We start from the raw sequence: 19699 nt of genomic DNA on the forward strand, positions 1-19699 counted from the left end.
TTAATTTGTTTAAGTCATTAGCTTTTCTAAAAGGACTAAGTATAACAAATTAGTGTAATTTATGGGCTTTGAGTTCTATGTTGTACGGATGCCCATAAGAAATACATTCCGAATTCTATGAGGTGTAAAAACTGTTGAACGAAGCTATGAGCTGCAGAGCGATGAACACAGCTAGCAAGGATCGCCAACATTGACATACTACACATGTATGATCGCCAACTTCATCATGTATCCGGTAACCTCTCACTCGATACCAAGCCGCCAACCATTTTGCATCTCGCTACCTTTTATATTTCACTCTAACTAAATTAACTTTGTAAAACCACTTATATATTTAATAAAACATAACTTTTTGCTAACAGGTTATGGGCCCAGGCAACTGGTTTTATTAGTAGTTTTTTTGTTTATGTCTTGTATGAACGTGATTGGCAAAATGGTTGACGACAGAGTAAGTATTCCGAAATTAAATAGTACGAATTGGCAAATATGGAAAATTCGCGTGGAAAGTTTCCTCGCACGAGATGATTTATCAAAGTACATTGAGGAAGATATTCCTGCTACAGACGATTTGAAGGATGCTGCTTGGAAGACGGGCGATCGAAAGACGAAAGGAACAATTATTCTCTTCTTGGGAGATAACCAGCTGTCCTTGGTGAAAAATTGCGTGCATGCAAAGCATGTGTGGGATGCCCTTCGTAACCACCACGAAAGGGTTTCTCGATCGACTCGTGTAGCTCTTCTCAAAAGATTGTGCTCTGCTAGGCTGCAAGAAAATGGAAATGTTGAAAAGCATCTTTCAGACATCGAAGAGATTTTCGACCGCTTGGCTGCAGCTGGCCATGTGTTGGATACTGTAACGAGCCGCTTTGCCTGTTTGGGGTCGTGACTGGCTTAATTGAACCCGTAGCTCAGCGGTTTCGAAGGTTCTTCGACCCAGGACTCATCACAAAAATAATGCCAGTCTAGCATCCCGGTGGTAGCGATGCGCGAGATATTTATCATAAACCCTCCCTACCTGGTTGTCTTCCTCGCTAAGAACAACCCCATTCCTCGGCTTCTTTTCCTTATCACTTCTTCCCCATTTTCCCCTTACTCTCTCATCCCTTTAGAAAAAATTTAAGCCATCATCTTCATGATTTAAGGCTTCATAAAAATTCCATCGCTTTTCTTTTTAAATAACAAATTATTTTATTTAGATAATTAAATTTTAAAAGGCTATAAACTGTATATATATATGTTTATATGCATGTAGCAAAATTTAAATTTTTAATTTACACAAAAATTAATTTAATACTTTAAATCTTGTATTTAATTTTACATAACAAAATAAAGTGGCAATCATACGCCAATCAACCAAAATCTATCATTGATTCGATAAGAATCGTCTTCGATTTTATTACCAAAAATTGGATCTTCAAGATCTCTTTTCTTCTTGTTCTTTTAAACTTTATTTCAACTCCCCTTTATGCGGAACCCCCCCCCTTTGTTTGAAGTTATATATATACGAACGTATATCTTCTTTTTTTTTTTTTTTTATTTTAATTCGTATATAGTATGTAAAAAAGGAAACATAATCGACTTACCCCGTTCTTCTGCTGTAGTGGCCACTGCTGCTGGAAGGCTGGGTCGACGAATTGTAATGATGGTAGATATATATACGTATATAAATTGTTCACTTTAACTAACTTCAAACAAACTATGTAAACTAATTGTATATTACGTTTCGCGGAACGTATCAAATCAAAAAAATTTCGTAATTGATTAATGATAATGATGTTACCACAAATTTAATTTACTAGTTAAGAAAATGTTTTAATTTTAAAACAAAAAAAAATTTAACTTTAAAAAAAACACTATATGTATTATATTCATCGGCTTCGAACAGCGTTAAGTTTAACGGTGGGGTTTTTGTCGGCGCCTAGACACTCTAGGCTACCGGGCTTCTTTAGCTTGGGGTGTGCTGAATGCTGATTTTAAATCTGGCCACGCAATCCTGTTGATTCCTTGTCATTCAAAATTTATACAGGTATTTTATCCTTGAGGATACCTTTCGGGAGCTTGATAAAAAAAAATGATTTCTTTTAAATTTAAGCACAAAATGCAGATTCTTATATGCATGTTGTTCTATATATGCATCTACGTGCATAAATATATTACATATATATATAAATTGCAAATAATGTCGCCATTTACCTTGATGGGTGGATAAATAATTCCTTTTCAATTTCTTGCACACCAAATGTAATTTTTTTTTTAAAAAAAAGGAAACCAAATTCACGTAAAAAAAACTTTAACGTTTATTAGTTAAAATAATTATATATGAAACTAATATTGGTAACAACTTTAATTTTTTTGTCATATAAGACTGCTCTTTATGTTTCTGATGTTTCTCTTCGGCTTTTAAAATTGGAAAAGGTCTAGGCTTCCTAGCCAACCTGCGGACTACCCGTTTTCATATAATAGAGAAAAGCTCCTATCCCGTTGATGGTTCTCCACTTCACCAACACACGAATCCCAGTCCTTATCTCACGCTTCTGAATCAGCGCGGATTGGTCTCTTTTTGTAAAGTGGAAATGTTGCTTCTTAGAAAATCTACTCAACCTAAGCTTCCTAACCAACATTTCCACTTTACCGCCTCCGTATCTGCAACGATTGCTACCAGCTATTAAGTGTTGCCTTCTTTTTGTGCATACTTTAGGGATACCCGGTTTCAGTTATTTTAAATATGAGCTTGTAGGTAACAGGGCTTTGCATTTTGCAAGTGTATCGCCCACAAGGAACATGCAAAGGAACCCACGACCTATCTAATAAAAACAGAGATCGAAAAAAATTATTCCAAAAAAAAAATCGTGACTTGAAACGAATTTACGTTACATAAAAAAATAGGAAGTAAACATCAACGAAACTCAAGTATTGATTGGCAATAAAACAATCGGATTAAGTCTTGTCAAATAAAATGTAAACACAAAAATATACATACGCACATATACACATACCTCTGTATGAGAATTGGAGTTTGGTTATGCAATGACCATATGGTTACATTTTGTTAGTTTTGTTTTTGTTTTCTTTTTCTTTTTGTTTTGCCGTCGGCAAATGAAGTTTGAAAAAGATGCTTTGCCGACGGGAAATAGAAGGTTAAAAAAATTGTTTTGCCGTCGGAAGAACGCATTTTGAATGATTTAAAAATGTTTCTTAGTGAAACGAATTATGAAAATGTTTTTTTTTTTTCCACCAGGAAGGAAAACGTGGGACGCGAACCCACTTAACTTTTATCTAGTCGGGCAAAAATAAAAAAATTAAGAAAATCATATTCATTGTCTCATATCCTTGGCATGGAATATACCTAAGGATTTGCCATTTAAATTCTCTAGTTCATACATGGCACTGCCTAGAACTTTTTTAACGCGACATTTGACAAATTTAGGCAAAAGTTTGGCGCTAATGCCCTGAGTAAAGTTACTCTGCGCGAAGTTTCGATGAAAAACTTCTTGTCCTTCACGATAATTGACGGCTTTCGCACGAGTATTGTACGTGTTTTTTGACTTAACGTATGCCCTGAATATATTCTTCGATATATTTTGTCTCGCGAGGGCAGTTTTTACAGCATTTGGCAAGACTAACATTTCCGAGTCGTTCAAGGCATCCAGTTTTCGTAAAAGTCGGTATGAGGATCCGTGAGATATCATGTTTTGCCCAAATAGAGCAAAGTATGGTTGGCAATTCAACGATTCATGTACATCGGAACGTAGAGCGCAAGCTATGCTTGACAAGTGATCGTCCCAATCATTTTGCTCCTTAGATATCATCACCCTCAACTTACTCAAAACGCTCCTGTTAACGCGCTCGGCAATGTTAGCCTGCGGAGAATATAGTGCCGTGCGGATGTGCTGCACACCATAATTAGACAAAAACCGTTTAAACTCGCTGGAGATGAATTGTCGCCCATTATCGGAATGAATATATTCAGGGGTCCCGAAAGTATGAAAAATATCGCTTTCGAGGAAAGCTATCACTTTCGACGAGGTAGCTTTCGTCATTGGTTTGAGGAACACGAATTTAGTGAAAGCGTCAACTACTACGAAAACATATACATTTCCTCGCTTCGTACGCGGATAAGGTCCCAAAAAATCTATGTACAACCTCTGAATTGGTCTTTCCGTCACGATCTGCTTGGTGATTGGTGGACGAAGAACCTTATTTGGGGCCTTTACCATTTTACAGGTATCGCAGTCACTCACGAACGCTTTTATGTGTTTAGCCATTTTTGGCCAGTAGTACTTATTTTTTAAATGACAATAAGTTTTCGTAAAACCACCGTGACAACTGAGTTTAGATTCATGGACTGATTTAATACAATCGTAAGTGAGAGCATCTGGCAACCAAAGACGCCACAATGAATCCTCCTCCACCACATCACCAGTCCTGAACCTTACTCTTTTGTATATATATTTTCCCGATACAACAAGGTCAGGAAGAGCAGATTGATTGGAAAGGATGCTCTTTCTCAACTGAGAATATTGTTCCGAATCGAATTCAACTGAATCAAGATCGATCTCTTTACCTATTGTTAAAGAATCTAGCTCTTCATAGTCAGCTTTTGAAACGGTTAACTCTGCAGAAATCTCTTCCATCTCCATTCGCGACAGGACATCCGGCACTACGTTAAGGGACCCCTTACGATGTTCAATTTTAAAATCATAGCCTTGTAATTCCAGGCTCCATCTAGCCAGTCGTCCGGATAACTCCTTCATTGACATCAGCCATTTTAGGCTAGAATGGTCTGTTATTATTTTGAAAGGTAATCCATCAACATAGGGCCTAAACTTCCTGACGCTTAATACAGCTGCAAGACATTCCTGCTCAGTAACTGTGTAATTTTTTTGCGCTTTATTCAACTTTTTTGACATATAGGCAATAGGTGATTCGTTATCGTTCTCATCCAACTGGAAAAGAACACCACCCACTCCATCGGAAGACGCGTCGCACTGAATGACAAATTCTTTCGAAAAATCAGGTTGTTTTAACACTGGTGATGAGGAAAGTGCATCCTTAAGCTTGTTGAAAGCCAACACCGCTTCGGGCTTTAATTCAAATTTTGTCTTCTTCTTCAGACAATCCGTAAGTGGAGCGGTGACATCAGCGTAATTTCGAATGAATCGGCGATACCATCCGGTAAGACCGAGAAACCTTCGCACTTGTCGAATTGTTGTTGGAAGCGGAAAGTTGACCATTGCCTCCACCTTGTCAGGATTAGTCTTCAAAGTTCCTTGGCCGACAATATACCCAAGGAATTTTATCTCCCGCATGCAGAACTTGCTTTTGTCTAAGTTGATGGTAAGGTTCGCTCGACGGAGGCAAGCAGCCACTTCGGTAAGAATGCGCATATGAGACTTGAAGTCTGCAGTACAAATAAGCAAATCGTCTAAGTAAACAAACACATTATCACGGAGATGACTGGGCACCACTTGGTCGATAACTCGACACATTGTCTGACCCGCGTTACTAAGACCAAAAGGCATTACTCTGAACTGGTAGAGTGGCCTACCAGGCACTGCAAACGCGGTTTTCTCTCGAGACTTCTCGTCAAGGGGTATTTGCCAGTACGCGTCCTTTAAGTCGATCCCCGTGATAAAGTGAGTGTCTCTTATGCGACTCAATAAGCCTTCAACGTGAGGCAACGGATACGCATCCTTTACCGTGACTGCGTTAACTTTTCGAAAGTCGAGACATAACCGAACTTTACCAGGCTTTCGTACCAAAACGACCGGACAGCTCCATGGCGAATTACTGACTTCAATAACTCCAGGCTCTAACATGCGGTCCAATTCCTTGTACGCCTCTTCTTGACGAACCGGAGACAGTGGGTAATGTCGAGATTTAATTGGTACAGCGTTACCCGTATCGATTGTATGACATCCTAGACTCGTTTTCCCTAAGCCTAACACCATAAAGTTGGGAAACAGGTTTTTCACTTTATCTAACTGAAGTTTTTGTTCTGGAAGAAGATCTATCAGTTGGGCATCATCTTTAAAATTTACCTCCTCGTCACCATTGTCAATATTTCCTTCAATTTCACTGATTTCAGGCATTAAATGAAAATTTCGCCAAAAGTTCATCCCAAGGTAAAGCTTTTGAGTGAGGTTGGGGATTAGATAATAAGTAATTGGTTTGGTAACTCCGTTGTACGTTGTTGGAACTTCGCAATATCCCACGATATCATGCGATTTCCCATCCGCAGTCCGCACTTCGTTTTTATATGGAGTTACTTTTGCACCAATTTTCTTTACCAATGCCCAACCATCTTTTCCAATAACGGAGATTGAAGCTCCGCTATCTAACAACCCGAAGACAGATTCATCGTAAAGCTTTACGTCGGCATACATCCGACCATCTGAATTAGATGAAATTATAGTTTCGACAATTTGCTTACGAAATTTTTTTCGTTGTCGAAACCTTCGACGACACTTTTGAATATGAAAACTTGATACATTATAGCCATGCCCGAAAATTCGAGCACGAACTTTGGCATAATTCATCTTGCGATCATGTAATGTCTGAAGATTAAACGCTTTAATGGGATAGGATGCAACTTCAGAATCTTCGACGTGACTTCGTTCCAAGATCTTGATTGGAACGTCTTTATCCGGAGCTTTACTTAAATTGTTGTTGGATGGAAATGATTTTATTGTTGGGAGTGGTTGGGAGCATTCCTGGTGGAACGAAGATCCCCACTCCTCCTCTCGTTCCCGTACAGGTTTCCCGAGTGTTTACCGCATTCCACAGTACTCACATCTTTTGCTCCACAAAGAAAGCAAAACAAATTTCTGGTTCTTGATGGACAGAAATGATACGCATGGCCTTTCTGGTCACAATTCCAGCAAACATAGTTTGCCGTTGAAGTTGCCTTTCGAGCACCTGAAAAAGCTGCAACTTCCTCAGCCTCGAAAGGTTCAACTTCTTGGTCTTCCGCAATGGCAATTTCATGTACTACTTTTGGTACTAAGGATCTTTTAGCTAAAAATCGCTCAGCCTCTCGCGCTTTATTTCTGAGCTCTTCAAGGCTTTTTACATTCGCAGCCAACAAGATTTCACCGAGTTTATCCTTAGTGTTGTCTCGAATAACGTTTATCATCTTCTTTTCGTCAAACGGTTCCATTAATCGGTCGTTGAGACCCGCTACAGCATGGTAAAAATCATCGAATGACTCCTTAGGACCTTGCCTTCGTGTAAGCAAACGCATATATATTTCAACATCACTTTCGAGTCTACCGAACTCCTTGTTCATTGCCGTTTCGACGTCACTAAATTTTGCATTGGGGTTTCTTTTAAGATATGCCCAAAACCATTTGTTTGGCCTACTTCCGGATGAGAGCAAAATTTGAAAATTTGCCATCATCTGTTCATCTGTATAACCAGAGGATTTTTGCATACGTTTGACTTTGAACAAAAATTCTGAAACATTTTCAGACCCATCGTAGTTGATATGCCACCGATCAAGCCTACATCTATCTGGCGTGCTAAGCGAAGACGTTGCTGCAATTGATTCCCTTGGCTCCGAATTAAGAACTTCCGGCCCTCTATCAGCGTTAATCGAAAACGGATTAATATTCCGTGAATTATTTTTTTCTTGTTGATTGATACCAATCGACTCCAACTTTGCTATGACGTTATTCATAAAAACATTTAACGTCTGCATGAGCCTAACCTGATTACCAGTTATCGATGACTCTATGCGATCCAACAATTCATTTGTTTCATCTACTCTAATTGCATTATGGTTAGTGCCACCGCTTTCAGGAGCTTCACCTTCGGCTGTATCTTGTACCCTACCACCAATGTCAATATTTTCGTTTTCACTGTTCATGGTAGATGTTAAATCAGAAACAATTGAGTTAATATCTTCAGAAAAACTAAACGTATTATTAAGATCAAAACGATCGATCGTATTTCTAAATCTTTGATGGAACTCCTCAAATTTAGCTTCGGTATACAAACTGACTTCCTGAAGTTTCTCTTGGAAAGACTTTCTTCTCTGTTTGCTCATACCTCACCCAGAATCTACCGAGTATACCCCTTCACTACGAAAAAAAAACTTCCGCTACTGACTCTTTGAATCCGAGAAAAAACTCAAGATCAATGAATTAATCAATTCGAAAACCCTCACCAGAAAAGGACACTCGAACTCTATAATGGTCCTAATGCAGGTTGAACTAGGAAAATTCAAAAAAAATAAAAACTGTCTATTTAAAAGTCTAAAACAAAGAAAATGCAATTTTTGTGCTCAAAAATGTAAATAAAAAAAATTTACCTAATAGTAAAAGTATCAAACTGAAAAAAATATAATTCAAAAACTTGAGTATCAAAAAAAGTTCAAATTTCAAAATTATTTTCAAAGATAAAAAAAAATGTATGTATGCATGTAATCTGTAATTCAATTCAAAGTAATTGTAATTCTATACTGTTTATATTTTTGATTATAGTTCACAAAATCCACCCTTTTTCCCACAGGATGTTTAATATTGAACTAAATTTTAAAAATGATAAAAAAATCAAATTGAAAATCAACTATAAGTTTTTGAGACGGTAAGGAAAATTTCATGAGGATACGTGACCAAATTCAACACAAACATCCAGCTCCAAACCTGAAATTCTTGTTCGAACTTACCATCAAATATAATATTTTAAAGAAAAATAATTCAAAAATGTTTTCAAAATTATATAAAAAAATGTATTATGTTACTATATTAAGAAAATTTAAAAACTTCAAAATGATTGATTATTAGTAAATATTGTGTTTATTTTCAAAAAGTATCTTCATAAAAAAAATAAAGGGATGAGAATCTGATAAGAGAAATAAACAGGAAAAGAAATGATGAAAACGGAAAAGAAGCCGTGTTCTGCGAGCCAGATAATAAAACAAAATTAAAATAAACTACTTTAACTATTGTTAAAAAAAGGACTTGAGAAAAAAAAATGTAATCTTTGAGTTTCAGAACTCCAAGGACGAATCACTAACTTCATCCTTGAAGGACTCTGAAACTCTCCGAAAATAAATGACTGCTGGAAGGACCTCCGAATACGCCTCTCCATAGACGGGTCTCTTCCGAGCATTAAGATTTGTTTAAAGTGTGTGCCACTTGTCTTGCTATTTGAGTTCCTTATCAAGAATACTCAAAGACTTAAACACTTGATTCACATCACTTTTTAATAAAAAGAAAATTTTGACTATGTTTCACTTATGGCAACGCGGAACCAAATACCTCATATCCAGTAACCGGGACTCACAAAATCAACATAATCAAATTCGAATTTAAATGAAAAAAAAAATATATAAAGAATGTTAATAAATTATTTAAAAATTATAAAAAAAACTAAATGAATTGGCTCAAAATAACTCTTTAGCCACTCTATCTTCAGAATTCAGATAGAGGGCTCCACGTTGCGGGCGCCATTTGTAACGAGCCGCTTTGCCTGTTTGGGGTCGTGACTGGCTTAATTGAACCCGTAGCTCAGCGGTTTCGAAGGTTCTTCGACCCAGGACTCATCACAAAAATAATGCCAGTCTAGCATCCCGGTGGTAGCGATGCGCGAGATATTTATCATAAACCCTCCCTACCTGGTTGTCTTCCTCGCTAAGAACAACCCCATTCCTCGGCTTCTTTTCCTTATCACTTCTTCCCCATTTTCCCCTTACTCTCTCATCCCTTTAGAAAAAATTTAAGCCATCATCTTCATGATTTAAGGCTTCATAAAAATTCCATCGCTTTTCTTTTTAAATAACAAATTATTTTATTTAGATAATTAAATTTTAAAAGGCTATAAACTGTATATATATATGTTTATATGCATGTAGCAAAATTTAAATTTTTAATTTACACAAAAATTAATTTAATACTTTAAATCTTGTATTTAATTTTACATAACAAAATAAAGCGGCAATCATACGCCAATCAACCAAAATCTATCATTGATTCGATAAGAATCGTCTTCGATTTTATTACCAAAAATTGGATCTTCAAGATCTCTTTTCTTCTTGTTCTTTTAAACTTTATTTCAACTCCCCTTTATGCGGAACCCCCCCCCTTTGTTTGAAGTTATATATATACGAACGTATATCTTCTTTTTTTTTTTTTTTTATTTTAATTCGTATATAGTATGTAAAAAAGGAAACATAATCGACTTACCCCGTTCTTCTGCTGTAGTGGCCACTGCTGCTGGAAGGCTGGGTCGACGAATTGTAATGATGGTAGATATATATACGTATATAAATTGTTCACTTTAACTAACTTCAAACAAACTATGTAAACTAATTGTATATTACGTTTCGCGGAACGTATCAAATCAAAAAAATTTCGTAATTGATTAATGATAATGATGTTACCACAAATTTAATTTACTAGTTAAGAAAATGTTTTAATTTTAAAACAAAAAAAAATTTAACTTTAAAAAAAACACTATATGTATTATATTCATCGGCTTCGAACAGCGTTAAGTTTAACGGTGGGGTTTTTGTCGGCGCCTAGACACTCTAGGCTACCGGGCTTCTTTAGCTTGGGGTGTGCTGAATGCTGATTTTAAATCTGGCCACGCAATCCTGTTGATTCCTTGTCATTCAAAATTTATACAGGTATTTTATCCTTGAGGATACCTTTCGGGAGCTTGATAAAAAAAAATGATTTCTTTTAAATTTAAGCACAAAATGCAGATTCTTATATGCATGTTGTTCTATATATGCATCTACGTGCATAAATATATTACATATATATATAAATTGCAAATAATGTCGCCATTTACCTTGATGGGTGGATAAATAATTCCTTTTCAATTTCTTGCACACCAAATGTAATTTTTTTTTTAAAAAAAAGGAAACCAAATTCACGTAAAAAAAACTTTAACGTTTATTAGTTAAAATAATTATATATGAAACTAATATTGGTAACAACTTTAATTTTTTTGTCATATAAGACTGCTCTTTATGTTTCTGATGTTTCTCTTCGGCTTTTAAAATTGGAAAAGGTCTAGGCTTCCTAGCCAACCTGCGGACTACCCGTTTTCATATAATAGAGAAAAGCTCCTATCCCGTTGATGGTTCTCCACTTCACCAACACACGAATCCCAGTCCTTATCTCACGCTTCTGAATCAGCGCGGATTGGTCTCTTTTTGTAAAGTGGAAATGTTGCTTCTTAGAAAATCTACTCAACCTAAGCTTCCTAACCAACATTTCCACTTTACCGCCTCCGTATCTGCAACGATTGCTACCAGCTATTAAGTGTTGCCTTCTTTTTGTGCATACTTTAGGGATACCCGGTTTCAGTTATTTTAAATATGAGCTTGTAGGTAACAATACGGACACACAAATTTGTATGATGTTGCAAAGTCTGCCAGATTCCTTTGAGACATTGGTGTCAACCTTGGATAGTATTTCGGACAAGCATGTGACTGTCGATTTTATTAAACAGAAACTTATCGATGAATATCACCGTCGAATCAACAGAACAGATTCATCAAAGCAGGAAAAGGCCCTGAAAACAGATTCCAAACGATCTGTGGACAACAGAACTTGTTTTTACTGCAAGAAGGTGGGGCACATACGATCGAGCTGCCGTAAATATTTGTCATCGAAGAACAAGGGTAATTTTAAGTCTGTTGAAGAAACCAACGTGGCTTTTGTAGCTGGGTGTGAAAAATCAGGATCATGGCTGATTGACAGTGGAGCCAGTTCACATATGTCATGCGATAAAAGTTTTTTTACCTCCTTGACGCATTTTGACGACGCGCACGTCACTTTGGCTGATGGAAAACAAACCGCAACTGCTGGTCGAGGTGAAGGAGTTCTTTGGAGCCTAGATGAAAACAAGAATCCAGTTAAAATTACACTTCACGATGTGCTGCTTGTGCCAGGATTGGAAGGTAATCTTATTTCTGTTAGTAGATTGGTAGACAAGGGTCTTGGTGTTAAGTTTGACCATACTGGATGTCGGATTTTGAATTCGGATGGAAAAGCTGTAGCATTAGGTAATCGAAGTGGAAACCTTTACCAGTTACAAATCCGAGAAAAATGCTCGATAGCTTCGGAGAAACATCAAGAAAACTGTGAACATCAATGGCATAGGCGATTTGGGCACCGAGATCCAGCAGTACTGAAGCGTATGCAAAATGAAAATTTGGTGAAAGGTCTAAAAATGAAAAAATGTGGTGCGAACAACATCTGTGAATGCTGCATGGAAGGAAAACTTAGTCGAAAGCCATTTCCTGAAGTTTTAGAGAGAACATCAAAGAAAATCCTGGATATAGTTCATACCGACTTGTGTGGCCCAATCAGTACACCAACTCCATCCGGTAATCTATACATCATGACAATGATAGACGATTTCAGTAGGTACGCTGTAGTTTATCTATTGAAGCATAAGTCTGAGACACCGGAACGAATTGAGGAATATGTTCGTCAAGTACAAAACAGATTCGGAAAGAAGCCCACAGTCATTCGCTCTGATGGAGGAGGAGAGTATGATAACAAAAGGTTACGTGATTTTTACCGTTCACAAGGCATTAAGGCGCAGTTTACAACTCCATACTCGCCTCAACAAAATGGTGTTGCCGAACGCAAAAATAGATCTCTTATCGAGATGGTCACCTGTATGCTGCTGGATGCTGGTTTGCCCAAACGCTATTGGGGTGAAGCTGTACTAACAGCAACTTACGTACAAAATCGAATGCCATCGAAATCCATTTCAAAGACTCCATATGAGTTATGGAATAACACCAAACCATCGTTGCAACATCTACGAGCCTTTGGATGTGAAGCGTATGTGTACGTCCCTGATGTCAAACGAAAAAAGTTTGATAGTAAATCAAAGAAGCTGACGTTCGTCGGGTACTCTGATGAGCATAAAGGGTATCGTTTTTTAAACTGTGAAACTGACAAGATAACGATAAGTCGTGATGCTCGTTTTTTGGAACTGAAGGAGAAGATTAATGTCAGAGTTCCAAGTACAGAAGCTAAACAATTATTTGACGAAGTTCTAGTAAGCATTGCTCCTGTTTCAATCAAACCTAATGAAAACCAACCAACTGAAGCTCAAGTTGATAATAGCTTTAGTGATGATGAATTCTTTGGATTTGACGAGCCCGTTTGTGAAAATCAGGAGGAGCAAGTTCCAACGAGACGTTCTGCGCGTAACACGCAAGGTAAGCTCCCCACGCATCTTAATGATTATGTTGTAGATATGGCATCCCTCGCTTCGGATGAGCCGAAAGACTACATTGAAGCTGCGAAGATTCCGGAATGGAAAAAGTCTATGGACGAGGAGATGGCAGCCCACCTGCGTAACGAAACTTGGACGCTTACGACTTTGCCCTCAGGACGGAAAGCCATTGGTTCAAAATGGGTGTTTAGAACTAAACTAAACGAAAATAATGAGATATCCAGATACAAAGCCCGCATCGTTGCACAAGGATACACACAGAAATACGGCGTTGATTATGATGAGGTGTTTGCTCCAGTAACGAAAATCCCAACTTTAAGGACGTTTTTGGCAGTAGCTGCAAAACAAAAAATGTTTGTTAAACATTATGATGTCAAGACGGCATATTTAAATGGAATTGTTGAAGAGGAAATCTTCATGAAGCAACCACCTGGCTACGAAGTTCATGGAAAAGAAAATTTGGTTTGCCATCTGAACAAAAGCATTTATAGATAGGTGATAACAGCACATCATTTTCCGATCCAGCATTGTATCAAAGTCTTGTTGGAGCCTTACTGTATTTAGCGGTAAATGCCAGGCCGGACATTGCAGTTAGCACTGCTATTTTAGGCAGAAAGTTCAAAAATCCTTCGGAAGCAGATTGGATAGCTGCAAAAAGAGTTTTGCGTTACCTTAAAGGCACTATCGAATATAAACTTTGTCTTGGCGAAGCCTGTGAGTGGAAACTTCTTGGATACTCAGATGCAGACTGGGCAGGTGACCGAGAAAGCCGAAAGTCAACATCCGGCAATGTTTTTGTGTTCGGAGGACCTATTTCATGGACGAGTCGACGACAAGATTGCGTTTCACTTTCATCGATGGAGGCCGAGTATGTGGCACTCAGCGAAGCTTGTCAAGAGGTTGTATGGCTGCGACGTCTACTGAAGGAGTTTGGTGAAACTCAACATGAAGCCACACTAATGAATGTGGATAATCAAAGCTGCATATCCTTCGTAAACACCGAACGACTGAGTCGAAGATCAAAGCATATTGAAACGAGAGAGCGCTATGTTCGAGACCTATGTCAAAATAATGAAGTTTATCTGCAATACTGCCCTACGGATTCAATGCTAGCAGATATTTTTACAAAGCCACTGGGGCCTGTAAAGCAATTAGGTTTTTGCAAACAATTAAACCTTTTTTAATTGTGATGGTTCATCGAGGAGGAGTGTTGAACGAAGCTATGAGCTGCAGAGCGATGAACACAGCTAGCAAGGATCGCCAACATTGACATACTACACATGTATGATCGCCAACTTCATCATGTATCCGGTAACCTCTCACTCGATACCAAGCCGCCAACCATTTTGCATCTCGCTACCTTTTATATTTCACTCTAACTAAATTAACTTTGTAAAACCACTTATATATTTAATAAAACATAACTTTTTGCTAACAAAAACTGAGAGCTGCTTGGTCACACGAAGCTTCCTGCGTAACACAATAAGGACTCCTGTACAGTGTACACGTATTCTGTGTGCCAATTTTCTCGATCCCCACCCCTCCTCATCCCTAGACTGTCCAACATACAAACTAACTAAAGAAATACTCACAATAAAAACAAGACAAAAGTGCATCATTAACTTAATCCAATGTTAATACCTATTCCTACAAAGCTCGTCAACCCAACGCCATAAAAAGCTCAAACCCCCCCAACAGAAACAACTAAACAAACCGAACAAACAAACAACTCCCCGAAACAAATCTCTTCTGCACAAACCAGTTCAAGCTCAATCTCAAATGAAAACCAAACTTCTTGCAATAATAATCCCACTCAAAACCAAATCTCATCTTCCCAAACTAATTCAACTTTAATCTCAAATCAAAGCCAAATAGCAAAACTCCCAAACAACAATAATAATTCTATTCTTAACCAAAACAATTCATTAACACAAAATACAAATAATCAAAACCTTCTAAAATCTCCAATCTCTAGATGATGAAGATGACGCAAAATAATCATAACTCTAACAGCCTAAACCTTAGGTGCTCTCTGATCGTAGCACGCGCCTGTCATTCCGTTACCGGGTAAACTGGAACGTGTGACGATGAGAGAGCACCACAGCCTTCACCCGATCAATTCAATCATCAATCATCACAAAACCCTCATTTGCATTCGAATAACAGATCTAAAGACAAAACAAATAATCCAGGCACTAGTAAACACACATTCTTTGCTTCACGCAAAAAAAGTAGTTGGGAACACTGCCAATCCAAAAACAGGACTCTTAATATTCTACAATGGAATATGAAAGGTTTCTTTAATAATCTTGACGAGTTAAATGTTTTATTAAAAGAACACAATCCATGTCTTGTATCACTACAAGAAACACATTTAGCTTTCGGTTCATCACCAATCCTACCAAAAAAATATAATGGATATTTTATAAACCTAGACAGTAACACTTCCTGTAAACAGGGAATAGGTCTACTCATTAAAAAAACCTTTCAACTCGTGGCACCTTCTCCTATATATGTAGATGTAACTTGCTGTTCTTCTAAAGTTTTCCCCGTAATATCTGGAAAACTTTACCTGATCTGCATAATAGTGACCACTTTCCTATTATCAGTGCCATTACTATTGGGAGATCAGTGGAAAAATACCCCTTAAACTTGAAATTCAAAACTGATCTAGCGGAATGGTCCCAAGATACAATGAAAATCTATCTATCGGACAAACCACGTGGTAAAAACAACAACAAAGAAGCAGCAATACTCCAAAAATCCATACGCGTAGCTGCAAACACATCTATCCCCCAATTAGGTGCTAACTACAATCCCAAACTAAACACAATTGTACCTTGGTGGAATTTAGAACTAACAAAACTTCGTAAGTAAAAAATGTTGGCTTTAAAAGCATTCCAGAATCACACTTAATTCATTACAAAAAATCGAACGCAAAATTTAGAAAATGCCTTAAAGAAAGTAAAGCTAAAAGTTTTAGAGAATTTACGGAACAAATAAACCCGAATTCTACCCCTATAAAGATATGGCAAATTGTCTTCCATCAAAAATATTAAGTATTTTATCAGAAAATCAAACTATATCAGACACCACAAGTATGGCCGATTGTTTTGCAAAAACATGGTCCGAATACTCAAGCGATTCAAATTTCCCATTAAATTTCACACGCAAAAAATGAAATTATCAATTACGTTCTAAACACCAGTAACTAATTCTCCCGTGAAATCGAAAAACATGTTTCACTTGTAGAATTCCAATCTTGTCTTAGCAAATCTAAGAGAAAACACCGGGTAGGGATAGAATTTCCTACCCAATCAAACTCTATAATAACATTCTTGATACCTCAAAACTGGAAAACCGGCATATTGCTCCCTATCCCCAAACCAAATAAGGACAAAATTTTGATTGAAAGCTATCGTCCAATATTACTGATTTCATGTCTATCAAAAATTTTGGAAAAATTGTGGCGAAACGCCTACTTTGGTTCGCTGAATCCAAAAAATGTATATCTCCAAAACAAAGGCTGTGTTGACGCCCATCTTCATCTAGATTACTACATCTCAAAAGCCATTTCGTCAAAAAAACATGTATCCGTACTTTCATTACACTTCCAGAGAGCTTTTGATCGAATCGGGAAGGTAGGTAGGTAGAAATGGCGATCTCAAGGCAACCTAGCCTGAGATCCAATTAGCGCTGTAGTGCGCCGTTTTGATACCAAAAACTCGTTTGACCTTTGATTGAAAGGGATAGATTGATAGAGAAGCTTCATAGCGATTATGTTAGAGCCATTTTGTCGCATTGAGAAAAATGATTAGGTCTCTAATCTTTGTCTCAGATAGCTCATCGAGTTCTTGAAAGAATGCTTTTCCAAAGCATTTCTTCTGGTGTTTGCCAAAGTAGGACATTTGCAGAGGAAATGGATTATGGTTTCACTTTCTCTTTGGTCACTACAACTACGGCAAAAGGTGTTGTAAGAGATACCCAACTTCTCTGCATGAACTCCTATAGGCCAATGTCCGGTACAAACCGTAACAATCCTGGCTATGTCTTGCGTTGGCCTGCATAGAAGATCGTTTGTACGGGTTTTGTTATATGTGGGGGATATCTTCCTCGATATAATGCAGTTGGGTAAATTGCTCCACCTTCGGTTTGATTCAGTTTGGTAGATAGAAAAGATTTTACTCTTCATAGCACCAAGAGGAATGTTATTTCCGCAAGTTGGCTATGAAGGCCGATCCTTGCCTGGCTAGCTCGTCAGCCCGTTCATTTCCCACGATACCACTATGGCCCGGAACCCAGATCAGGGTGACACCGAGGTTAATGTTCAGGTTGGCAAGCTCATCGCGACATTGCTGGACCAATTTAGATGAGGATATGGCCGAGTTAATGGCTTTGACAGCTGCCTGACTGTCTGTAAAGATAGCCACATTTCGGTTTTTGTTTGAGTTTTGTTTAAGTATCTTACATGCCTCCCTTATTGCCAGCAGTTCAGCCTGAAAAACGCTAGCAAAGTCAGGAAGCCTAAAGGATTTGGCTAGATTTAGGGACTCAGAAAAGATCCCAGAACCAACTCCGCACTCCATCTTTGAGCCGCCTGTAAAGATGGTTGTGTCGAAACCTATCGACACGATGTCATCCTCCCAATCTTCGCTCGATGGGAAAATAACCTTAAAACCCTTACTAAGGTTTAAAGTAGGAGTGCAGTAGTCAGTGTCTACCGAGATAATATCTGAGGGAATTAATTTCGTAGTGTTGCTGTGACCGTAAGGTTTTGACAACCAGCTATTTGATTCCTTCAGCCTAATAGCGCTGCAGTAAACTATGTATTTAATAAAAAGGTCGATTGGTAGAAGATCCAAAATAACGTTTAAGGCGTCCGTTGGGCAAGTACGCATGGCCCCTGTGGTGCCCACGCAAGCTGTTCTCTGAACCTTCTTTAGCTTATTGATGTTATAGGCTTTGCTAAGAGCAGGCCACCACACAATCGAACCATATGCTAAGATAGGGCGTACTACGGCTGTGTACGTCCATAAAATCATCTTCGACTGAAGTCCCCACTTTTTGCCGAAAGTTTTGCTGCAGGCGTAGAAGGCAACACAGGCCTTCTTAACACGTACTTCAATATTTAGTTTCCAGTTTAGTTTAGGGTCGAGTATAACTCCCAAATATTTTGCACTGGAAGACAATGATAGGATTTGACCATTGAGTCGAGGTAGCGTGAAGGGCGGTACTTTAGTTTTGGTGGTAAAGAGCAACAGTTCAGTTATACTTTGGTAAACTCCTAGTCCACAACTAGTGGCCCAGTTGCTAACTTTCTTCAAAGCTGACTCCGTGATTTCAATAATCACAGAGGTGTACTTTCCTGACACCAATAGCACCAAATCATCCGCATAGGCTACCGCCTTCAGTCCACATCTCCCTAATTTAACGAGAATTGTATCCATGACCAGAAGCCATAGAAGAGGCGAAAGAACACCACCCTGGGGTGTTCCCCTACTCACGTGTTTTGTTGCGATTGTATTGCCTAGAGAGGCTCGAATCTTCCTACCACTGAGCATGGAAATAATCCATTCTCGAATGAAGTCTTCTACACCGAACTTAACGAGCGATTCTTCTATGGATTCTGTAAGGACGTTGTTAAAAGCAACTTCTATGTCTAGGAAGGTGGCGAGAGTAAATTCTTTATAATGGATTGTTTGTTCTACAGTACGCACTACCTCATGGAGGGCAGTCTCCGTAGATTTGCCCTTAAGATAAGCATCGTCCAACTAGGATTTCTCTAATATGGTAATCAAGAATGCGCTCCAAGGTTTTAAGCACACAAGATGTTAAGCTTATTGGTCTGAAATCCTTCGTGGATTCGTGACCTCGCCTACCCACTTTCGGGATAAAAACTACTTTGACCTGTCTCCACAACATGGGCACATGGAGCTGCCACATCATGCAACTTTTGAAGCATAACTGGCAGTATGTCATCCATGCCTGGGGATTTATATGGAGAAAAAGTATTGATGGCCCACAAAAAATTTTCTCTGGTTATAACGGAATTGACTTGCTCCATATGAGCTACGTTTAGCTCTGTGGTTTCAAGCGATTCGGGGTTATCACTCTCGCAACCCGGAAAGTGCGTCTTCATCAGTAGCTCAAGAGATACGGCTGGAGAGGCTGTCCAGGTTCCATCAGGCTTTTTTAGAAATGAAGGATTACAATGTTCCTTCGATAAAACTTTGCTGAGCCTTGCGGAGTCCTTTATGTCTTGGATTGATTGACAGTATTCTCTCCAGCCTTGTCTTTTGGCTGATGACAGGGCTTGTTTGTAAATTTTAAGAGAGTCTTTATACGGTTGGTAAAACTTATGTTTGTGGCAGATATTGAAAATTGTCCTCGTCATTTTCCTAAGACTCGACAGTTCTTCATTCCAACAAGAAGGAAGGGTTTTACGGCTATATTTAACTGGGCAAGAGACTCTAAAAGCTTTATTTATAGA

At 38.2% G+C, this 19699-nt stretch overlaps 1 protein-coding gene across 1 annotated transcript; it reads left to right on the plus strand.

The window, feature by feature from the left end:
- Positions 1-433: 433 nt before the first annotated feature.
- Positions 434-886, plus strand: LOC129950660 (uncharacterized). The gene has a single exon (XM_056062586.1). It carries the CDS (start codon positions 434-436, stop codon positions 884-886), a length of 453 nt encoding a protein of 150 aa, XP_055918561.1.
- Positions 887-19699: the final 18813 nt, after the last annotated feature.

The sequence above is a fragment of the Eupeodes corollae genome, chromosome 3 (genome assembly GCF_945859685.1).
Source record: "Eupeodes corollae chromosome 3, idEupCoro1.1, whole genome shotgun sequence".
Classification (NCBI taxonomy): domain Eukaryota; kingdom Metazoa; phylum Arthropoda; class Insecta; order Diptera; family Syrphidae; genus Eupeodes; species Eupeodes corollae.